Below are 22,404 nucleotides of genomic sequence, written 5' to 3' on the forward strand. Positions count from 1 at the left end.
ATATATATATATATATATATATATATATATATATATATATATATATATATATATGGATGTTATTGGGTTTTCATGATAAAAATCTTGAAATTGTAAAAATGTTTTGTTCTTCAAGTTTGGGCGTAGGTCTTGGTGATGCCACTTGTCGCATGCGCGTCCCCGCGGAGTCAGCAGATGGTTCGGCTCCGCGCGCTTCTTCCACCTCATTGGGCACGCGGACTGGAACAAAGCAGCACCCTACTATGAATGATGAAACACAATGGCACAAAACAGCAACCCATCTACAAATCAACGTCTGACCATATCTATAAATGTGTGTCATGAATTTGTTCAACGCTTATTCAGCACAAATTCACCCACAAACGTCTGAATGTATTTCTAATTTCCTTCAATGTTCTCTCTTGAAAAAATGCATGAGGCAAACGATAAAAGATACAGAAAAGTAACAATACATGGACAATATATTCCTATTCGGGTCCGCTTTTTATTTCTTTACATGTAGACATAGTGTAGTAGGTCTACGACTAAGAAATCCATATTCCAGTGTCATGTTATTTAGTGGCCGAGCACTATACACAAGTGATAATCAATAATCAATTTAAGCCATTGGTTAATTGCCTTATGGCATTGATTAAAGCTAAACAGCTACACTGAACGTACAGCTTGATTTAAGTCCACCTCCTTTGGGGTTTCTCTTCATTAGGAATGACTCAATTATATTCCAGATAGGATGTCAATAAGTGTTGTAAATAGAGAGGAATTAGGACTAATGTCTGAACAGGAGATCACGCCTGTTTATTGCTCTGATGGACAAACGGGGTATGATAAGGAATGATAACACAATAGAGTAAATTAGGGCGACAGGCTTGCTGTCATATGGTGGGAGGTTTCAGGCACAGACCTTTATGGAGTTTAATAAGAAATCAATTATATGACTGGAAAATGTTAACAAATATGGAATATTGCTAATATAGAAATTAATTAACGAAAATATATTTGTTTCTCAAGGTTGTTATAGACCAATACAAAACCACAGATTATACTTAGCATACAATTAATGGAATCAGAATGACAAGAATACTGTTTAAATAATGGGTTTAATCATTGGATCCTCTGGCAATTTTGAGTTAATCCCTTAGCTCTGAAGTTATAAGGGAAAACACATGGTTTAGAAAGGAAAATAATGATACCCCCACTTTGAACCGTTACACACAAGTCATATTGGTGAAGAGAATAACCAAAAGGAAGTGATGTGGAGCAATATAAGTGAACTACTATTTTAGCAGATGAAGTTCTTGCACAGGGAATATCCAGTCAAGATCATGCCAAACTACACAGAATAACAAAGATGTCTTAAAAGTGCAGCGTCACAAAAGGCAGTGGGAAAAAAAGACGAAGTCCTTCGAAAAAGGTAGCATTTTTATTTCACATAAGTACAATGGCCACTGCCCATATCCAACTTAATTTAGTCCCTTAGTTTCCATAACTAACCATAATAATACCTCATATAGACACTGACATCTCATTTCTAGGGCTTTAAACCACTTTCCATTTCGAGCACTCGCACAAAGTCAAAACGTTCATACACATTTACATTTATTACATCTATGCCGGGGAGATTTCTACACAGCATTAAAAAAATAACAGTTTATTCACTTTTCTGGTGTCTACATGTTACCGTCCACCCCGTATCATTCAGATTCCTCCAGGCCTCAAGGTGACGGTGGTTGGGGGAGGAAAGGAGATGCAGCACAAGCAGGAGTGTGGAGGCGCAGCCCTGGTTATGTAGCGATAAAACCCGCGCAGCCTTTTCTGTGTCTGCTCAGCCATTCATTTAATTCTCAAAAGGGGGATAGTAGTGTTCATGCTTATCCCTCTGAATCACCACCTCCTCCCTGCCCTCCCATTTCTCCCTCAAATAAATGATTGATCGTGCGAGAATATTTTTTGAACTCGTTTTGGCCAAAGCACTTGATCTTAGTCTATTAAGCAAATAAATGTTGGAAGAATAACTCAAATGTACTCTATTGACTTGATGGAGCAAGTTAAAACCATACAGGCAAAGTGTGGCTGTGAGTCTAGAATAAAGTATTTATTTATCAAACACAGAACAGAGTTATTCTACAAGAGGCACATGTAGAAGAATAAGATGAGAAAATTGCTGCATGTTACTTTGGCTCGTGTGCATTTGGAGACCCACCTGAGCCAAAGTACTTCAATTTCAATGCTGCAATGTTAATTTCATTCCATCTTTGTATTTCTTTTGCATTTATGGTTCTTACTAGTACACACTACATGAATATTCAAACACAAAATAACTCAACGTGTACACACACACGGGAATCAATGTACATCTTATTTTAACCATAACATTTGCACCAACATTTTTAAAATGAACATTGTACTCAAAAGTAGTAAAGGCAAATTCTGCAGTTAGTAAAGTAAGTCAGTAAACCGTAAATTCCAAAATAATACTAGTAAAACCAAGCAACGAATGGTGAGAAGGTTATTCGAAACATGGTGAAATCAAAAATACATACATTAAAAATAAAATAATGAATTGGGTCATGAATAAAATGTACAAGTCATAAGGCTAAGGTAGTTGTTATCAGTCCAGAAACAACACTATTTGATATAGTCACAGTGACACAGACACCACTGGGGTTAGGGAGAGAGAAGACTAGCCTGCGCCAGTTCAGCCTAAATAATTGATAGGGTGAATCCTTTATTTATTAAGTGATGGGTTCCATTGCAAAAAACAAACAAGAGTGTTGAGGAGGGGCATTGTTTTGTTGTAAGACCTCGACCAGAGCACATGAGGTAAATGTACCCCGAACCAGCTTTCCACCTTCAGACAGGCAGACCATCACCTTAGATGATCGGAACCATGTGGCAGATGTGTACGTCTGTTTTTACATGTGTGTCCAGCTGCGATGATGTTCCTATTCCCCCCTCCTGATCGTGATCATGAGCATGTCAAAAGAGGTGAAGGGTGTGGCTTTGGCAGAGAAAGAGAGCGAGTGCAAGCCAGTGTCCGTGAACTGCATTAAAAACAAACAATACCTGCAAAATGCTTGGAGAACGAAAGGAGAATGCAAGCCCTAATTTAGCCTCCATTTCACTCCAGTTCAACCATCACATGAAGTGGACCACCTCAAGAGGAACTCTGTAGCAGTATTTTGAAAGGTGTTGAGATGGTTGGTGAGCAGCTCGGTGTGTTGAGGGAGGGGGGCTGGGAGGGGTGTGCCATCTGCATGACTGGAAGGCATCAACAAGTTCAGAAGCAGGTCAAGGGTGCGGCCCTTGGGAGATGTTTGGATGTTTGAGGGGGATGGGAGGGGGGGATCCTTAGAAACACCGCTTCTTGATTCTTTCATCTTCTACTTCATCAACTTGTCTTAGGGGCATGATTTTTCTGTATTTTGATGGGGGCTTTGCGGGCGATAGCAGGAACATGAAAATGTTTTGTAAAAAACATTTTCTTGCAAAAAAGGGCTCAGGGATCTGACCTTTGGACCTTCAAACGTCTACATATAGACCCTTCGGGTCGGTCCACGGGCCAAAAGCGCGAAGCCGTGGCAACAAAACAGCCGTGTGTTGTTTTGATTCCGTGAAGCCGTCAACACTTTGCCATTGGATGTTCAGAGAAAATAGAATATTCTACCTGATGTGGTCACAGCGTGTTGAGATGAGATGGCTTGGGTGGTGGAGGGGGGTGGGTGGTGTTGGTGGGGATCGGGGTGGTGCTGTCAGGTACAGCTGCTCACGTTGTCCCTCCATGCCTGCTGCAGCTGCTGGAGGTGCTGGAAGGCTCTCTGGGTGACGTTTAGAGCCGGGTGCACCTTCATCAGGTCGGGCTCACCCAGCAGAGACAGACCGCACAGGCCGAAGTAGGCGTGGAGCGGGTCTAGGGGAGAGAGCGAGAGAGAGAATAAACTAGGTCAGATGATGTGGGGCATCACAGCACTGCAACCGTCACAACACCTGTGCTGGATGGGTATGGTGTGTAAGCACTTCAGTGTCTGCCACTGCTGCTCTAAGGCTGTCCTCCCCAAAGTCCCTATATTACACAGACATGCTTCTTGTGGGTGTCATGGTCCACGATATTGGAACACGCTTCAAATGTCGTGGACCATGACACTGAAAGACACTGAAATATGCCTGAACAAGCTGTACCCATCGCAGCATGATGACAGGACACATTTCCTGGTCTTGCTGCAAAAAAAATGCTAGCATGCAAGCTAGCTCTGTAAACAAAGGCAATTTCCTTACATACAAGTTGGTTTTTACATCAAAGAATTTCTCTTATTTTTTTAGTACCAAATCAATGTTTCACCAGCAATACTAACACCGCCTCTTTTAGATTGTTATCTATCAATTCAAAGCAGTTGATTGTCGTGATTTGTTAAACCGATATAACGGCCACTACATTATATAGGAACATTATCTGGCTGCTTTCCTTAGGAATCATAAATAATGCAGAGTTGCACTCCATACCCTCTAACCCCATGGGAGCGTCTAAAAGCAGGCCATACCAGTAAATGGAACCATAATTGAATTATAATGAAACAGCAAATTAGCCAATGTATCAATCAGTCCTTTAAGCCTGTCATGAGCACTCCGATCAGCTGTATAGATTTTCCATGGTAAAACCATTATCTCTATACAAGCTCAGTTCAGTAGGAAATTAGCTATTGCTCATCTATGCCATTTCATAATAAAAGTCATTCTAGTCCAACAATTCAGCCCATACAGAAAACTGAAACTCGATGAGTGTGCGAGATCAAGCAAGCCACCGCAGTCTACACCACCTATATGTGGCGGCCATTTTATTTTCCCCTAGTTCCTCTCCCTTCATTCCAGCCTGGGTTCCGACACCTATGTCAATAGAAAGAACCAAGGCCAACTGCACTTACATTCCAACAGCCTTTCCCTTTTCTGATACCCAAATCTTAACCCTGCTTGTTGCCCTAGGATATTCCTCTAGACTAGTCTTTGTCAACGGAGGTTTTGTTGGAGCTTCTCTCCTCATTGTCCCCGTCGAGCTCTTGTTTCGTGGGGTGTTTGATCTCGCACAGCCTGAAACTAGCTTCAGAACATTTGTCATAAATTAGACATCACACAGGATGGCCACACACACACACACCTGAGGTTTAGAGTTACCATTGTTTTTTCCACTGACCCAAAGTCACCCTGGTAACCAAAACTACCGTGATCGCTCTACACCTGCGTTGGGCAGGGTTATGCGACATACAAGCGCACAAGCATACACACGCACACAAATAAAAACTAACTTTCATTCATTATACACACAAACTTGAACGACAACACAGCTAAACAAGATCCCATGTCTGTGTTCCTACAGTGCTGAAAAAAGCTCCATGTATTATTGGCATAGCTTTTAGACATGCGTCAGCTGTATGTATAATCGCATTAATAAGAAATACATTCCTAATGACGTTAGGAGCCTGTCCCCATCGCTACTAAATGTCTTGGGGCATAAACTCAATGTTAAGCCACCCCGACAGAAAAGGCAACGCATCCGAGAATGACTCAACCAATGTAAATAAAAGTCCTGAAAGAAATGAACCGCAAATGTACATTTTCTCCCTTGAGATTTGGTGATCCAATGCTTTCCAATGGATAGCAATTCAATTGAAACTCCTTATGAAGTGTAAACAGTGTAGTGGCTCTTTAGCGTTTAAACTCACTACACCCGGACACTCACACCAAACATGCATTTATTATTATTATTTCCGTTTAACTGGTGCCTTTGTACATCTGTTTATTTCTGTTTATCCACACTGCTTGCTGCCCTAATCGACAATAATAGCTGGCTGTTTCAAACTAACAAAAGGTCCTTCCTTCCTTCCTTCTCTCTGCTGGCTGGGTGTTTATATTTACCTGGGTGGCTGTCGGGCCATTTAGCGAAGCCTCCCACCAGCCGGTCCTGAGTGGACAGGATGTAGTTCCTGTTCTTCTCGTAGTTGGTGTACTGGAACACATCCAGCAGCTGCGAGGGAGGGAGGAGGGAGTGGAAAAGGATTGGAGAAACAGTACAGAGAAGGGTGTCTGCAGGTTGAGGAAAGCCTCTTATCTTTTCTCTGGGGAAGAGGAAATAAATTTTGGTTTGATGTGTTGACATTTTAACATTGGATAGGGAAGTTCCGTATCGTTGAAGTTCATTGAGAATTGATACACATAATTATCATTCATTTAAAATGTTTACACAACTTTGTGAACGGTTAAAAATAAAAAGGTGTCACTCTAATATGAAAAATGCTATTTCATAGAGCATCATTGTTTAACACTTTAACACTGGATTGCAGCAACGGCTCAAACACGTTAATAGACGGAACGGATTCTCAAAAGGCAACTCGGTTCCCTGTAGGCATTGCACCAAGGTTGTGCGTGAGTAATAACAGTGGGGGAGGGGTAACAAGTGCGTCTGCGTCCACACGTTGCCCTGTTCAGAGCATCATATAGATGTGAACACGAACAGAAAGAGAGAGCGAGAGGGCATGAACCGCTCGACGCTTACAAACAGCTGTGTTGGATGCAACCCGCACGACGAAAACTATGGCGTCAACGAAGGAAGGGGCGGTACGACCCAAAGGCCCTCCCCCTCCTGTAGGCCCGCCCCGGCGGGCGGAGGGCGTGGTGCGGTACCGTACCTCCAGCGTGGCGCCCACCCAGAAGGAGTAGCACGTGTCCACGGGCTTGTTGGGCCGGCCGTGGAAGCCCGTATGCTGCCTCATGATGCACCAGCGCCGGATGCGGTCCAGCTCGCGCTCGCTCAGCGTCTCCTCCAGCCGGCCCATGAGCCTCAGGGAGGCCACGGCGCAGAACGTAGAGCCTCCTAAGAGCAGGCAGGCAGGAGAGAGAGAGAGAGAGAGAGAGAGAGAGAGAGAGAGAGAGAGAGAGAGAGAGAGAGAGAGAGAGAGAGAGAGAGAGAGAGAGAGAGAGAGAGAGAGAGAGAGAGAGAGAGAGAGAGAGAGAGAGAGAGAGAGAGAGAGAGAGAGACTTGTTAGATCAGTGCATAGGCTGGGGTACAGCACGGTGAGCCACGCAGACAGACTGAATAACAAGTTGGGACGTGGTGTACCCACAGGTTATGAACCACTGTCAAACCATCAGGGGACGAGGAGACAGAATGTCAGAAGGACATATGGACTAATTGAGAACTCAACAGGGCTCTGGTAGAGAAGGTCAATCTACCAGAATAGAGAGACAGACTAAGAACACACAGGCTACAGCACAGATCAGTCGGCTGTATACCACCACCTTGAGACGGCGTGAGCGGGAGTGCTATTATATTACAAATTATTTTTCTTCTTTTTTTAGATTCAGTCCATGAATGAGCTAGGGGTTTAAACACTGGGGTTGAACCCAGAGCCTTTCAGCACCAGTCCAACCACTAGTTTGCCCAACAAACAGAATATGTTGATTAAACACACACAGGCCAGAAACGTCCATCTAACTGAACACACACAGATAGGCTGGCAAATTAAATACACAGGGGCTATGGCACATTACAGTGCTACCAGGACAGGTCCTGCAACACCACACAAATGGGAGATACTACAACAGAGAGGGTTTGAATGAGTAGGCCGAAGAGACAGCTGCATTCAATACAAAATACCCACACTTAAAAAAACAAAAAAATTATAACTCCAGACAATGATATGGGTTCTTGAGGTTCAGACAGGGTGCAAATCACTATCCCCCATGCAGTGTGCAGTACTAGACCATAACTAAATAAGAGTCAATGGAATGACAACACCTTAACCTTAAACCAAGATATAGCAAGATATATCTTGCAATATTTGAATAGGATGTCAATTGTTCATAAGCATAGTGCTGATATTGTATCCACCCTACCATGCTTCAATTACATTAAGACAACGATGTAATTAAATGGCTTATGGCTTTTCTTCACAAAATAAAATGTTGTCATGTTGGTGCTTCCAACAAGAAGAAGAAATTGGACACATTTCTGGTTAAAGCAACAGGGGTTATGGAAAACCCCAGTTTACATTGATGTTTAACACATGAAGCAATACTATGTTTCTTTTTTCAGATGAATGAAGTTTATTGACAGGGGTGAATCATAGCTTATGCAACAGTGTAAATAGGAGCTACTCAAAGCATGGTAAAACATGTGTGTGCAATGTATTCGTACACCCACCCCCCATAAGCTGTTAATCAGCATTGGAGGGATGGGCAATCAATCACATCCAATGACCCATCTGCCAGCTAACCATTTATCATCTGCCATCGCTTCGCACCACAACCTGCACACTGGGTATAAAACACTGGCTTTGCGTATCTGTGGATGCGTGAGGGTGAGAGACAAAAAAAACCCTAGCCAGGGTGAGGTGTGTGGTTATGGTGTAAATCAGCCTGCAAGTCAATCCCTGTCACTCCTCGTCCTCTAATCAGTGCTGCGCAGTGTGCTATGGGCTTGAGGCCCAGTGGCTGCGCGGCAGAGGAAGGCAGAGCCTCTGTGAAAGCATCAATCTGGACCTGGCTCAGCTCCTCATGCCCTACACATGGACACCACACCATTAACATGACCAGCCTCCGTCTTTTCAATCATGCACAGCCTGCCCCAGCCCAGTCCAAAATGTGGTCGATGGTGTGAAACGCAGTGGTCCTTCTACTACACCGCACTATTATGATACATTTTGCCGGAGGAGGTATTGGCCGTAAACAGGCCATGGATTTATGGGTTGGAAGCTGGGTTAAATCTATCGTACAATTACGTACGCCGTCACCCCCTCAACAGCAGGGTGGGTTGGGTTGCCGTTGGGATGAGCTAAAGCCTTTAATCACAGAATTAAAAGGAAGCGGTAAATTACAGCTGTGCGATAGAACCCAGTCTATTCTAGCCTACTGTATTTCTACATGAAAGTAGAGCCAAAAATAGCGGCTACTCAACAGGGCCCGAGATCTAAAACGGGATCAGGCCGTCCTGCAGTATGTACGGTGACCCCAGGGGTGCCCATATCAAACTGGTCATAAACTCTGTGTAAGTTTCGAGGGAGGGGTGTAGAGATTAATAAGACCACGAGCAGACACAAGGATTTGAAGGGTTAATCCTTTCATACCAGTTACTCCCATCACTTTACACAATGTTCTTGCCTCCAGCATTGGCAACACACCAACTCATTTCGATCCAACTGCAACCACCGTCCGTGCGTGTTTGCGTGTGCATGTGCTTGTGTGTGGTTATAAAAGATACCAGTAGGTGTTAGGAACCTGCCATGGCATGTTAAGTGAACTGTAAGAGACTGCAGGCATGTCTGTGATATCTACACTATTTATAGAAACAATGTGTTACTATATTGGGCAGGAGCCCTGCAGCGGACACAGAAAAATGGTTATTGTAAAATGTGTTGCATTTTAAATAAAGTGCAATTACACCTATTCACTAATTTCATATATCTTTAGACATACAATCATATGCATGTATAAGGGTCAACAACAAATGAGTGTGTTATTTTTGCTCACCATGTGACTCCAATCCCGCTCCCTGGCCAATCCCGTTGTCGTACGACTGCAAAAGGGTAAAACAACACAAAAGGAATGCTTTAAACCTAAACACTTCTGTTGGGACTGCTGAAATGCTGCTGTATCAGCAAGTAGATCAAACATCAATTATTTCAATTTAGCTGAAAGGTATCTGCAAGCCGTCCTGTCTCTGATCTTACAAGGAAGGGGTGTTCTGAGACAGACAAGATGCATTCATGTCTTAATGTTTCATCCTTTGTAATCCCACAAAAGCTTTGTGGGTTTCCTTATCTCGACCACTTAAAGCCAGCCGACTGACTGTTGCTAGGCAACCTATGAAAACAGATGCAAAGAATGGAAAATTAGACTTTCCCGCCGTGTTCCTCACAAACACACACAAAATGAAATGTGTGGATTAATCCCTGGGTCGTGGGCTGATGGGGTTTTAGACTTTGAGATTTAGTAGTTCAAATCATTTAAAGCAAGACTGACAGCTGCAGTGATTTTTTAAAATATAGGTTACACTCTTTTTAAGTGATGGCTGCATGTAAAACCTACAGAGTGAAGGCTTAATATTTGGTTTTAGATTATACATTAGGCTATATTTAGGTCTGGAAGATATCCGTTTTCCCTTTCAGTGGTTGAATACTGATGACAATAACATTAAGATATCACAAAGAGTTACAGCCCCTTCGGTGGACAGAAACGATGACGTCTCAACCATTTGAGAATGGCCAGCTTCTGTCTAGCATTCTGCTTTACATGCATGGTAATATATGCAAAGGATATGATGAAGGATAATTTAAAATGGGATTTGTCACATGTAAATTTACCATCTGGGCAATGGACATGATAATGTTAGTGTGTGAACGCGAGGTTAAGTTTGTGTAAACTACAGGGAAACTTTATCTACAGATATATCCCTCAAGGGGGCGGATGGGCCTGAAAACGTTTTTGAAAAAGAAACAAGCTGTCTGCAGTTGAGCTTGCTTCCTGTGTGTGTGTGTAAGACAAGCATGTCATAATACACCACTCTTTTGTGAATTAAAAGGTCAGACCTTAGACTGGAGCCGACGTGTTGAATGAGATAACAACTATCATCTCTCGGGGCTTTGGTTGTAGAGCAGGCTTGGCTACAAAACTGAGACAGATCTCTTACAAAACCTTTACACACAGAGACAATGTGGCAGAAACTGATCCATTTCATAGGATGGAACAATTTTCGAAACTCAAGATGCAGGGCCACTATTGATGTTCCACTAAATAGTTTCAATGGTATTTAGGTATTTAATCGCACACTTATTTAAAACTCCATGTTCTTAAAGCTATTTTTTGTTTGTTTTTTGTTTCATAAAAGGCATTTGTAAATAGTTGTCATTGCACAAATTTACAAACAAAAAATGTATTAAAGCCAAGAAACTAGCAAGCTTCGATAACTGTGGTCTTCAAGGTATGGCATAGCATAGGAAGTCTAGCGCGCACACGCACGCACGCACGCATGCACGCGCACACACACACACAATTAATTGACAATTTGTGGTGAGCCCATTATTGCTCTTCAGTTCTTAGAAAGATCCTAGTAGGGTGATAAAATAAACCCAAAAGTTCTAGGTTCATACCTCAATTGCGAAATCCTGCCAAAAAGTGTCTTTATGATAATGACTCAATCGTAGTACCCTGGGCATGTGTGTGTGCGCAAGCGTGTGTAAGAGAGTTTGAGAGTGTGTGTGGGTGAGAATCTGTGTGTGAGTATGTGTGTGTGAGTATGTGTGTGTGTGAGAGTGAGTTTGTGTGCGTGCGGAAGCGTGTACGAGTGTGTGTGAGAGTGTGTGCGAGTGCGTACGCACCATACTCCTCCTTATGTACTCGATGGCCTTGTGGATGTCCATCCCAGACCAGTCGTCCAGCATGTAGCAGATGCAGGCGGCGCAGTAGATGAACCGCATGTCGTTCTCACTTCCCTCCGGCACTGCGTAGAAACTGTCAACAAGATTAACACACACACACTTTTCAGTGCAGTTCCCAGAGGCCAACCAAAGGTTCAATGCCTTGCTCAAGGTCACTGGAAGCCGCTATTAACCCCAAAGGAACGTCTGCTACAGGGAAGGAAAACCAGGAGGAAATTCTCATGCACAAGGATAAAACAATCTATAAAAATTACAACATCTCCCCTTTTCAGGACCTGGAAGAGCCAGGTCCAACCACTGCGTCACGATTCAACTAAGCTCAGCTCATGTAGGCGTTTAGTTGGTTTTTCTGGTGCTTGGACCCACCTGCCATCCTCAAGCTGCAGCGCCTTCAAGCCGGTCAGACAGGCCCGCTTGTTGACCCGACTCAGGTCGTCTCCTAGCAACAGCAGGGAAGCCAGGCCCGTGTAGGTCATGGCTATGTGGCCGCTGTCGTACGGATGGGCCATCCCTGGACCCTGGGTAACAGGAGCAGCAGTGCACATTGACGTTTTATGTTGTGTTCACTTTGATTGCCGTACATGAACAGGCACCTCAAATGTCAGGACTAAGGGTATTGGATTAAAAGCAAAGTTTAAGCTAAGACTGCCAAAAGAAGGTTAGCTTCTGGGTAATTTTACATTGCCCTGAGATATGGAAATACCTTGGAGCTGTAAGGAAGTCCAATATGCGATGATCCCCGAAAGCCACAGCGCTGCATATTGGATTCTACAGGGAGAACAGGAGGTGCAGAACTCAAGGGTAGGGCTAGCAGACATATTTGCACACAACGTTGACGCTTCAAAATGTGAACATCATCTAACCACAGCAGCATCAAGCCATCCTTTGTGTCTGCAATGTGCTGAATAGAGTGCTTGGCACAAGTCTAGGCAAGCTAGACTGAGTTACAAGTTACAAGACTGCCATCTAGTGGACTTACAATGCACGTCCAATAGATAATAGACAATAGAAAACCAAATCACATCTACTCGGCTGATGTGATTTGTTTTAGATGAAAGGACAATTAAAGAACTGGTAACATAATACTGAACATATGATTGGAATGTTGTCAAATAATCAACACGATCACGTGATGACTGTGCTGATGTATTAAATAATTAACTATACAGAAGAGTTAAAAGCTTTCCAGATAGAAATGGTCTATAATTCATGAACACAAAAGCACTTGGCCAGAAAAAAATAAAACAATAACTTTCAGTTGAGTAACGTTTTAACTGAAAGCAAGGTTTGAAAGAGGCTACCATGGATTTGTAACACTCTATCGTTTATGAGGCAAAGCAAAATAGATTATATAATGAGGACAAAACAACAACAACAATGAAGCATTATCTTATCTGACTTCTTCATCTGCATTGAAATGGGCACCTTGTGGCATTGATAAGTTGTTATTGATAGAAATATTGTGACGATTAACCGCTGTAAAACTCCCTCTGCTACACACTTTCGTTTAGACAATTTGAGCATAACTAATTTTCGGATTCTTCATTCGATCGACCTCAAACTTGTCGGGTGTATTGCTGAATAGGCGCCGCATTGGAAGGTTAAACTCACCGTCCTCGGTGGGTAAGACCTGGAGGGAGTAGATCCACTCTATCATGTTGTCCTTATCAATGACATGAAGAGCATCCAATACGTCTAGACCAGACAGTGCGAAGAACACGATGGTCAACCTGGAGAGACAAACACAAGACATAGGTTAGCCCTTTAAAATATGAATCTTGCATTCTAGTAATATGACTCATAAATAATTAAAATGGGTCTATGAATGGAGTGATAGGACATGCTAGACATGCCAAGACAAAAAGTCAATTCGTTAGGTAAAATAGCCGTAATCCTTAACATTGACCTAAAGATGATAAGAACAATAACAATGTCAGTAAGTTATCAAATCGAGTGTCACCGGGTGAACTGTTGACCAAAGTTTGGTCATTAGGGGTCATTTTATAAGTCATTGAATAGTCTAAATAGGCTTCCATATATCATTACAAACTACCAACATTCGGTAAAGCATCAGCCATCACATTGTCCATGTTTTGACATTTCAACAAGGATGTGTCCAACCCTAAGGACCACATCTCTCTGGGCACAGAGACTAGCTTAAACTAGCATGTGGCTAGTCGCGTTCCTTAAAACCGATACAGTGTGTATTCTGGCAGCCGTACCTGGTGGTTTCTAAGGAGGAATATCTCTCGGGTAACACCTGAAGCGATCTTTGAAAGAATCGCACATGTCGATCTTTTAAAAAGTCTATTTGTTCAAATTCTTCTATTTGGTTTCCTTCTTCCGACATTTTTGCCACCGGAATTACGAGGATTATATTCCGGTCTAACATTTTTCAAAGTAAAAGTGTATACAAAGGCATTCAACAATGACGTTTATGCTACAAACAGAAATACAATCCTATTTTACTTACGAGCATTAAATGAAGTGCGATCTTATAAAACAGGACAGTTGTATTACAATGATTTTATTCACACAAAACAAGTAAACTATGTACCAAAACCAAAACACACAAGGCACAACGTTTTCGTGAAGTCACTGCACTTGAATTAATTTGGCATTAAACAGAAAAAATTGCATGAATCCAATTTGGTCTTCAATAGGCACTTATCATAGACCTTGTCTCCAGGCAGGAATAGCCCTGTAAGAAATAGAGTTAAAGTTATGAAATATATACTTTTTAATCTTTTAACATACTTCTTAATATATACGATTTAAGGTTATTTAAAGAAACAGTGAAGGCTCCAATTTAAAAAACATTCAATAACGTTCAACCTAAAATAAAATTATGTAAACACAACCATAATCCGAAAACACAAAAGATATTTGATTTGATAATTGCAAATAAAAAATCAATTTCAAGCATAAAATAGCTAGGAGTAAGACCTGTGGGAGATCTGCATCAGGTACCCTCCTCCTCTTCCTCCTTCTCCTCCTCCTGAGCTTTCCACGCTCTTCATCCTCTCCTCCCATCCCTTGGTTGGCCGGGTAAGCCTGGAGGGGTCACGGCCCATGTGACCCTCCACCTGAATTGATTGCATCAGACGGCGGCGATGACCATATAGCGATAACACAACGTAGACAGGTAGAATAACATGTTGTCATGGGGTGGAAACCATTATCCAGAGACTGTACGGGAGTAACTCAACGCAGACTAGTAATGATTTTCCATGAGGTCATGTGGTGGACGCTGTTAGCCAGAGGGCCTCTACGGAGATAAAACAATGTAGACTCGTAGCGTTTAAAATGAAGTCATCTGGTGGATGCAACCAAATTTGGAGTAGCTACAAAGACAAATGTTTTTTTCTGATTCATCTGTGAATAAGAGGTAATGGAGGTGGAACATTTCAACAATGGAATGAAGTTCAATTCACAACTCCAAAGGGTAAGGAAACTAACCTGTTTACAATTTGTTTATCTCAAAGGGCGGGGGTGGGGTGTTTGGTGTTTGAGAAAGTGAGGAAATGACTTGAAATCCAGTGGTTTTTCATTCAGATTAACCCTTACCTTTTCTTTCATTCTGGCAGAAATTCTCTTCTGCCTCTCCACCTGCTGTTGCTCCTTCTGCTGTTTCTCTTGCAGCTTTGTCTCTACCTTGTGGAGATCCTAGAACACAGCAGGGAGGACACAGAGGTGGGGGAATGGAGACTCTTAAATGCTTAGATAAGGCTGTGAAACAATGTTTATTTTTTTTTCTAACTGCAGGATGACCAAAGCTACAACGTTTACTTGCATGTACTTTCATTTATGAATTGTTGGATGTCTATGGCAACAAAGATAAGTGTATATTTATGAATACCAGGACATGCTTGTGGCAAATTTGAAATCCTTATCCCTTTCGAATCGTTTACACTGTATGCATGGTGATCAAACAAGAAGTCACAATGTCCAACCATATGGCCGAACATTGCAGTCATTTGAATAAAGTTAACCAAAGTTAAACTCCCAGCGTGCCGTACAGCCTCATCGTTATGCTGATCATTACAAGCCCCTCCCGATTCAAGATCCAATTCAAAACCCCATTGATCCCTTGATACTTACCCGTCCCCAAAAATGCTTGATGCCTATCGTGGCTTCCCTCCTCCTTTCCTCTGCCTCTCGCTGTAGCTCCTCCCTCCGGCTCCTTTCCTGCTCCTCCTCCTCCTCCCTCTTCAGTCGGACCTGCTCCTCCACCAGCAGCTTCACCTCCAACTGGCGCCTGCGCTCCTCCTGGAGCACCGAGACCCACCTCAGTGTATAGACCCACCTCAGTGTATAGACCCACCTCATTGTATAGACCCACCTCAGTGTATAGACCCACCTCAGTGTATAGACCCACCTCAGTGTATAGACCCACCTCATTGTATAGACCCACCTCATTGTATAGACCCACCTCATTGTATAGACCCACCTCATTGTATAGACCCACCTCAGTGTATAGACCCACCTCAGTGTATTTTTTCCATTCATGATTTTTTGTAGAATGAGAGTATGTGTCAGATAACCAACAGTTTTGTCATGTTTTGTATTCCAAGCACTTGAGGAGTGATCGACCGATTTATCGGCCGTTATTTGCGTTTTTTCCGTGTATCAGCATTTGCCGATTTTTATTTTCTTTTTGCATGATTTACAGACAGTTCAATAAATGTTCCTTTTTTTAATTGAGACTTGTAACATTTGTTATCATCATTGTGTCATTTTTATGATGTAAATTTGAGGGACTAAAAGCAGTATCGGCTTAGCCTCGAAATCCAGGCCCACATCTAGAAAGCTGTAGGGTTTGGCAACGAGTAATAAAAATGGCCTAACTCGAGGGGTGGCACCAAGCATGCATTTGAAATTATCACTGGATAACACACATTGGATAACACTATGACCAATCAGAAGAATACAAGGGGTGACGTATCCAGACCAGCGAAGCTAACCAATAGATAAGACTCTTGCCATATCCGGTCGGTTAAACAGCAATGCTTTTGGCCCGCCTATTTCAGATACACCGATGTGATTGTTTAATGTTCTGGGCCAGGGGAATCGGGGAGTGAGTATATTGCTCGCTCCCAGAGTGACTCGGTGAGCATATTCAAATTGTTCTCTCGCGAGAACTCTGGATTTCCAGGGTAGTATCGGCTCCAAATATCGGCTCAAGAAAATCGGTATCGCCGTATCGGTTAGCGGCTAGGGCTGATGAAAGAAAATCGGTATCGGTATCGGCATTCGGTCGATCCCTACACTTGAGTCACTTTTATCAATTGAAGAGGAAAGAAGATTAAAAAAAAAAGAGAGCCCACTGGCCTCCTTCCATTTGAACGACAACTCCACCTTGGCCCGTCTCCTCTGGTGAACCTCCTCCGCCAGCCTCTCCTTCTCCTCCAGCTCCTCTCTACTCCTCTTCTCCAGCTTCCACTCCTCTAGTCGCCGTGCTGCCTGCAGCCTCTCCTCCCTGAACCCATTAGCGTTCAAAAAAGTGTTAGGCAATTACTCTGTGTGTACGTATACACACACACAGATATTCTCCCCTTTGATCTACAGTTCAATCCTTTGGGGACAGCTCCTGGCTTGGTTTCATTCCCACACAACAATGACACTTATGATCAAGTTTTCTGTGGATAAGTAATTGGTGAAATCTGGTGGGCCCTGGTTCAGCTCCTACTGGGAGGCCAATTAGCAAAACTCATTCCTCTGGTGGTCCCAGTCGAATCAATTGAATCAATAAAAAGAAAACCTATGCTATTTTATGCGATGCTAAGCAAGATATGGAATTCTGTGCTATTCAATTCCATGCCAACCAAGCGATGCTAACCAAAAGGTGCTTTGCTGTTATATGCTAACCAATCTATGATATTCCATGCTATGCTAACCAAGCTATGCCACACTGTGCTATTCTATTCTATGCTATGCCAACCAAGCTTTGCTATGATAACCAAGCTATGCTAAACCAGCTATGCTGTGCATCTCGCCTGTGCTGCTGGGCCTGGTTCTTGGCCTCCTCCATCCTTTCGGCCTCTTCCACCTCCTCTTGGCCCTGTATCCTAGCATGCTGCTCTCGCAGGCGGCTGGCCCTCCACCGCTGAATCGCCTGTAGAGCAGAACTACAACCGTCAGGACATGAATTGTTACTATCGAAGGGGAAACCTCATCAAAAGTTCATCATGGCGCAATAGAAAATATGGGGTTTTCATTTCCCTGCTGAATGTCCCATGCGTGTATCCATTCCCCCAGGTGTACCTCTCTCTTCTGGTCCTGGAGCTCCAGCAGCTCTCGGTACCATTCCTCGTGCTGCTCCACCTCCTGCAGGCTCTTCCCAGGCAGGTATAGCACGGCTTCCTTCCTCAAGGCCGGCCGCCCCGCGTGCCTGGTCCACACCTTGACAAACAATACAGATACAACCACGATTAAATGATGCAGTAATGTTAAGCCACTTTAACACACACACACACACACACACACACACACACACACACGCGCGCAATTAGGGAATTTACGGTGAGTTGAAAAAAGTTGAGTTCTTCGAAAAGATGGCCAACCGACTTCCCCAGGACATACCTATTAACTTCTCTAGGGTGTCTGTCTCGTAATACATGCAGGTCAATTGTTCAGTAAACCGAGGCTCAGTATATCAGGTTGATTCGGAACGACCCACAGTATGCCTGAGTTTCGTTTGTAAGACTAGGTGTAGGAGGTTGAGGAAGAGTCTTCTATTGTAGGCCTGTAAATGTTCTATTACCATGAGACTATTCAGTATGAAAGCGGCCTCTGTTCAAAGCTTTTCAGGCACACAAACCCAAAACAGCAATGAACAAAGTGCAAGTTGAGGGTCACTGCACATCTCTCACACATTGTCCTGCTCTGTGTCTCTCCTCCAATCACAGGGGCAGGATACCTTGAGGAAGGCTTGGTGGTCGTATTGGTCCCAGCCACCATGGAGGCCGCCGGTCTTATGAAGAAACGACTCAAGGGCCCTCACTTCAGAGGGCATGTCCCAGTCAGTAGCCCTGTACCCCTGAAACAAAACGCATTAACCTCAGGGTGCTGCTGTAGTACTCAAGAGCAAAGGCGTAGGAACCGGGGGGGACGGAGGGGACGTGTTCCCTCCAATATTGGAGACAGGCGCATCTGTCCCACCTAAAAATTATACCGGGGGAGAAAAATATTTTATTTTATTTTGAAAGCGCAACACAGCGTCTTGTCAACGCTTCTTATTCTAAAAAACTGGATGATTGAGCGTGCAATTAAAGAATTGACTTGATATTTATCAGTTCATTACTGCCATTCAAAATGTGTTTTCCTTTACATTTACAAATGTATCTTTTTAGTAGAATAAAATATATTTGTGAATTTTTTTCAGTGTACCGTATTTCCCGCACTATAACGCGCACCGGATTATAAGGCGCACCTTCAATGAATGACCTATTTTAGAACATTTTTCAGAAATAGGGCGCACCGGATTATAAGGCGCATAGCATAGAAGATACTGTGAGTGTGATACTGTGAGATACTGGGACTGTGAGTAAGCGCAGTAAAATGCTGTGTGCACTGACTACGATTGCCGTAATGCTGCAAGCGGTGTGGCTTTATCGTAGTCGTAGTGAAACATTTTATTATTATTATTAAATTGTTTTTATTGGTTTTTCATACTGAAACATTTTGACAGAGCGCCGTTTACAACCAGTATGGATCAACCAATTAACCAATTGATCCATATATAAGGCGCTCCGGATTATAAGGCGCACTGTCGTTTTTTGAGAAAATTACCGGCTTTTAAGTGCGCCTTATAGTGCGGAAAATACGGTAGTTAATTTATGACATATTTCTGTTCAAACCATTAACGAATCTGTCAGGTTTCCGATATGTGTCCCCCCCACGTTAAACTCATTCCTACGCCCCTGCTCAAGAGTCCCATTCAACATATACAGCCACGATGGGAGCAGGCCCAGATTTAAATGGATTCTGGACTGGGTTTTTAAATATATCCAGATGCTAGTGTAAAATAGTTGTAAGGATCAAACAAGGAATTGATTTAAATAATTACCTTATTCATGCTTCCTATTGAATGTCAGCACAGCAAGCGATGTAGAGATGTCAAACGGTACACAATCCAATAACAACTAATTCAAAGTCCCCACAAAATTGGAACTTGAGACCATCATCCATTCATTCAAAAATACATATATATTGTTAGTTACATAAAGCACTATTGTGTTGCGGGTCGTACTCTCAATGCTGTCGCTGGGGCTGCTTTGAGTTCCGCTCTAGCAATCAGGGGCCATGTGTCGATCTTCCTGTCGTACGCAGAGATCTCCTGAGAGCAGGCCTTCTCCTCCTTGAGGAGCTCCTCGAACCTGGGAGAGGGGGAGCAGAGAAAAGGAAAATCCCGCTGCTCACGTGTGATTGAAACCCCCATCAACCCATTGTCTAAGTTCAGCTGTTTATCAGCGGAGGAGCCCCCCTTACCGTAAGCGCTCGTTCTCTTTGAAAGTGCTGATGGCCGTTTCCACGTCGGTCATTATTTCTTTGAGCTTCTCAATCACTGAAATGAAAATACAAAATTTAAACAACAAGTCAAATTGGGTGGATATATTTTATAACATGCATCAACAGTTCAACCCGGGTCAAAATCATCTTGAAACAGCACGAGCAGTGCTTTCGTTAGTCTAGCATGCAATCCGCTATTTAATAAGAAGATCGATTTTTGTTAGGGGTACGTTTATAAAAGTTGAACATACATAAACCCACTATTTCTTTGTAAAAGCTACTTTTACAGATAGAAAACACACACTGACAGTAATATTGTTGTCTTACACTCTGGTGCGGGCTTCACGTCAGTGAGCTGTCTCTGGAACCTTCTCACCCCATGATGAACATTGAGCAGCTCCTTCTCGAGAGTCATCTCTAGGAGAACACATTACATTTCCAGAAGGCTTCTTAAGCAATACATAACTGTGGGGTCCAACATGGAGAGGCAGGATGCTGTACTGATTGATTGGTTGGAGCAAGATATCCAAACCACTACCTTCTCAATAACGATATATATCTATATACCTCTCTGCCTAAAATTAATGACTTTTCATTGAGCACCTACTCTCTGCATCTCTGTGTTCCCGCAGAACCTTCTCGATATCATCTAGTTCTCCAAACCAGTCGCTCCAGCCATTCTTCTTACACTGAGCTCCGAGATTCCGCTCCTTTTCTACCTTCTCAATCCTGTCGAAAAAGGATAACACGTAGGACAGCAGTTCACATGTCAAGGTTTGAAGTGCTAAACAAAACTTTTCTTTAAGAAATGCTTTTTACACTTAATGTATATATCATCAGTTTGGAAATACATGGATGGCAGTGTCTCCACTCACTGTCTCTTGATCTTATCAGCCTGCCGGAGGAACTCTGCAGCCTCCTCTTGGTCCTCCAACCTCTCCACTCCATTGATTTGTGGAACAATGCTGAAGTCCTCGTCGCCCTGTTTCGGTCATTTTCGACGTAGTTAAACTTACTTGTGAAATAGGGAACGGTGATAATTAGAACATGGTAAACATCATGATGAAATCTTATTTCATAAGAGGATCTAGGTAACGATATCTGTTACCTCAATAGAAAGCAACGAGAGCCCAACATAACGACGACACTTTGTTGTTAGCAACGGGCAACAACGAACAATACCGCTTTACCGTCTGAAAGACAACAATTTATTGGCAAAGTATTATTTTATGTCTGGTTTTAATGAAAGTTATTACCTCATGATGTTCATCAACAAGCCCTGCTGTTGTTAAAGCGGCCATATTTAATTGTATGTAGAACCAACTTTTTAAACTCAGAATATTGCTGTAGTGACTGTTTTGGCCAGAAGAGGTCACTGTTACTGTTTCATTTGGGTGTACTATACACTGGCCACTTCTGACCCATGTCATCTGTATCTAGTGCCACCTACCTCTCCATAAACGTAATAGTATCAATCTATAATCCCTGTCATATTCGAACAAATAGCAATCCTTACAATTATTTGTTTTGATTAATTTTGCAATGCAATATTGTTAAATCTATTGCAGCAGACATTCATCCAAGACAGCAACAATTACCACCAAAGTGAGTTACCAATATCCTGAACACATGCACACTGTTCTTGGAAATGATAGGATCATGGTACATTTGATTGACATACACAGGCCATGTGATGTTAGCCTTCTTTATAGGCATTGCATAATTTCTTAACGATCCAACTTCTGCATCTGTAAATTTGTCAAATCATTGGTCCAACCTTAGTTATTTCTGAACCATTATTTTTTATATTGTCCTGCAGCTATAATTACTATGCGCTCCAGCCAAGAGAGTGTGACGTGAGAGAGAGAGAGAGAGAGAGAGAGAGAGAGAGAGAGAAGAGAAATACAACTTCTTATCCATTATTGAGCTCAGATATTGGGTATCTACCAAGGGTCGAAGGCTTTTGAAAGTGTATGTCTGTTTCTGCAGCCACTTTGTGGAAACATCACACACACAAATTCATGTTCAGCATGTTGGGATAATAGGTTAAATACAAACATTATTTTTGACATATGGGGACTTAAGTAAAACATAGGAAGTAGGCTTTGTGCTCTATGAGACTAAGAACACACAATAAGGCATACAGAAGTTAGGGAGAATATATTTATAACTGAAAGGGATTAATTTTACACAATAATTTAAATTTGCTAGTGCATTAATTCATGTTTTATCAAATGTATTACCATTGGTAAACACATTACATGTATGTGTTTGTGTGTAACTCTAGTCACACACGCTTTAAGGCTGTTGCTCAATGTTTATTGGATTTTTATTGCCCTCTTTGTAGGGTTAAATGGTTAAAAATGTTGACCAACCACTACATAGACTACATGCATAACATGCACAGACAAAAGTATGCTTTTAAATGCTTGAACTATTAGACACCTAAAGATTTAGAGACATGTACATTCAA

General features: G+C 42.6%; 2 protein-coding genes across 2 annotated transcripts; both read right to left on the reverse strand.

The window, feature by feature from the left end:
* Positions 1 to 1,401: 1,401 nt before the first annotated feature.
* On the reverse strand, positions 1,402 to 13,812 carry pggt1b (protein geranylgeranyltransferase type I, beta subunit; the record flags this gene model as incomplete). The annotated part of the gene is made up of 9 exons (XM_079738647.1): positions 1,402 to 3,907; positions 5,905 to 6,013; positions 6,675 to 6,859; positions 9,514 to 9,559; positions 11,361 to 11,493; positions 11,787 to 11,938; positions 12,124 to 12,188; positions 13,032 to 13,150; positions 13,643 to 13,812. The coding sequence occupies 9 exons, from the start codon at positions 13,810 to 13,812 to the stop codon at positions 3,750 to 3,752; spliced, it is 1,137 nt and encodes a 378-aa protein (XP_079594773.1). The 3' UTR covers positions 1,402 to 3,749.
* Positions 13,813 to 14,090: 278 nt separating this feature from the next.
* Positions 14,091 to 21,232, reverse strand: ccdc112 (coiled-coil domain containing 112; the record flags this gene model as incomplete). The annotated part of the gene is made up of 14 exons (XM_079738625.1): positions 14,091 to 14,121; positions 14,367 to 14,506; positions 14,988 to 15,086; positions 15,522 to 15,689; positions 16,779 to 16,899; positions 17,417 to 17,535; positions 17,685 to 17,822; positions 18,340 to 18,459; positions 19,672 to 19,798; positions 19,911 to 19,986; positions 20,259 to 20,348; positions 20,539 to 20,660; positions 20,807 to 20,913; positions 21,188 to 21,232. The coding sequence occupies 14 exons, from the start codon at positions 21,230 to 21,232 to the stop codon at positions 14,091 to 14,093; spliced, it is 1,503 nt and encodes a 500-aa protein (XP_079594751.1).
* Between the last annotated feature and the right edge of the window lie 1,172 nt (positions 21,233 to 22,404).

This window comes from Pollachius pollachius, assembly GCF_949987615.1.
Source record: "Pollachius pollachius genome assembly, chromosome: 1".
NCBI lineage: Eukaryota > Metazoa > Chordata > Actinopteri > Gadiformes > Gadidae > Pollachius > Pollachius pollachius.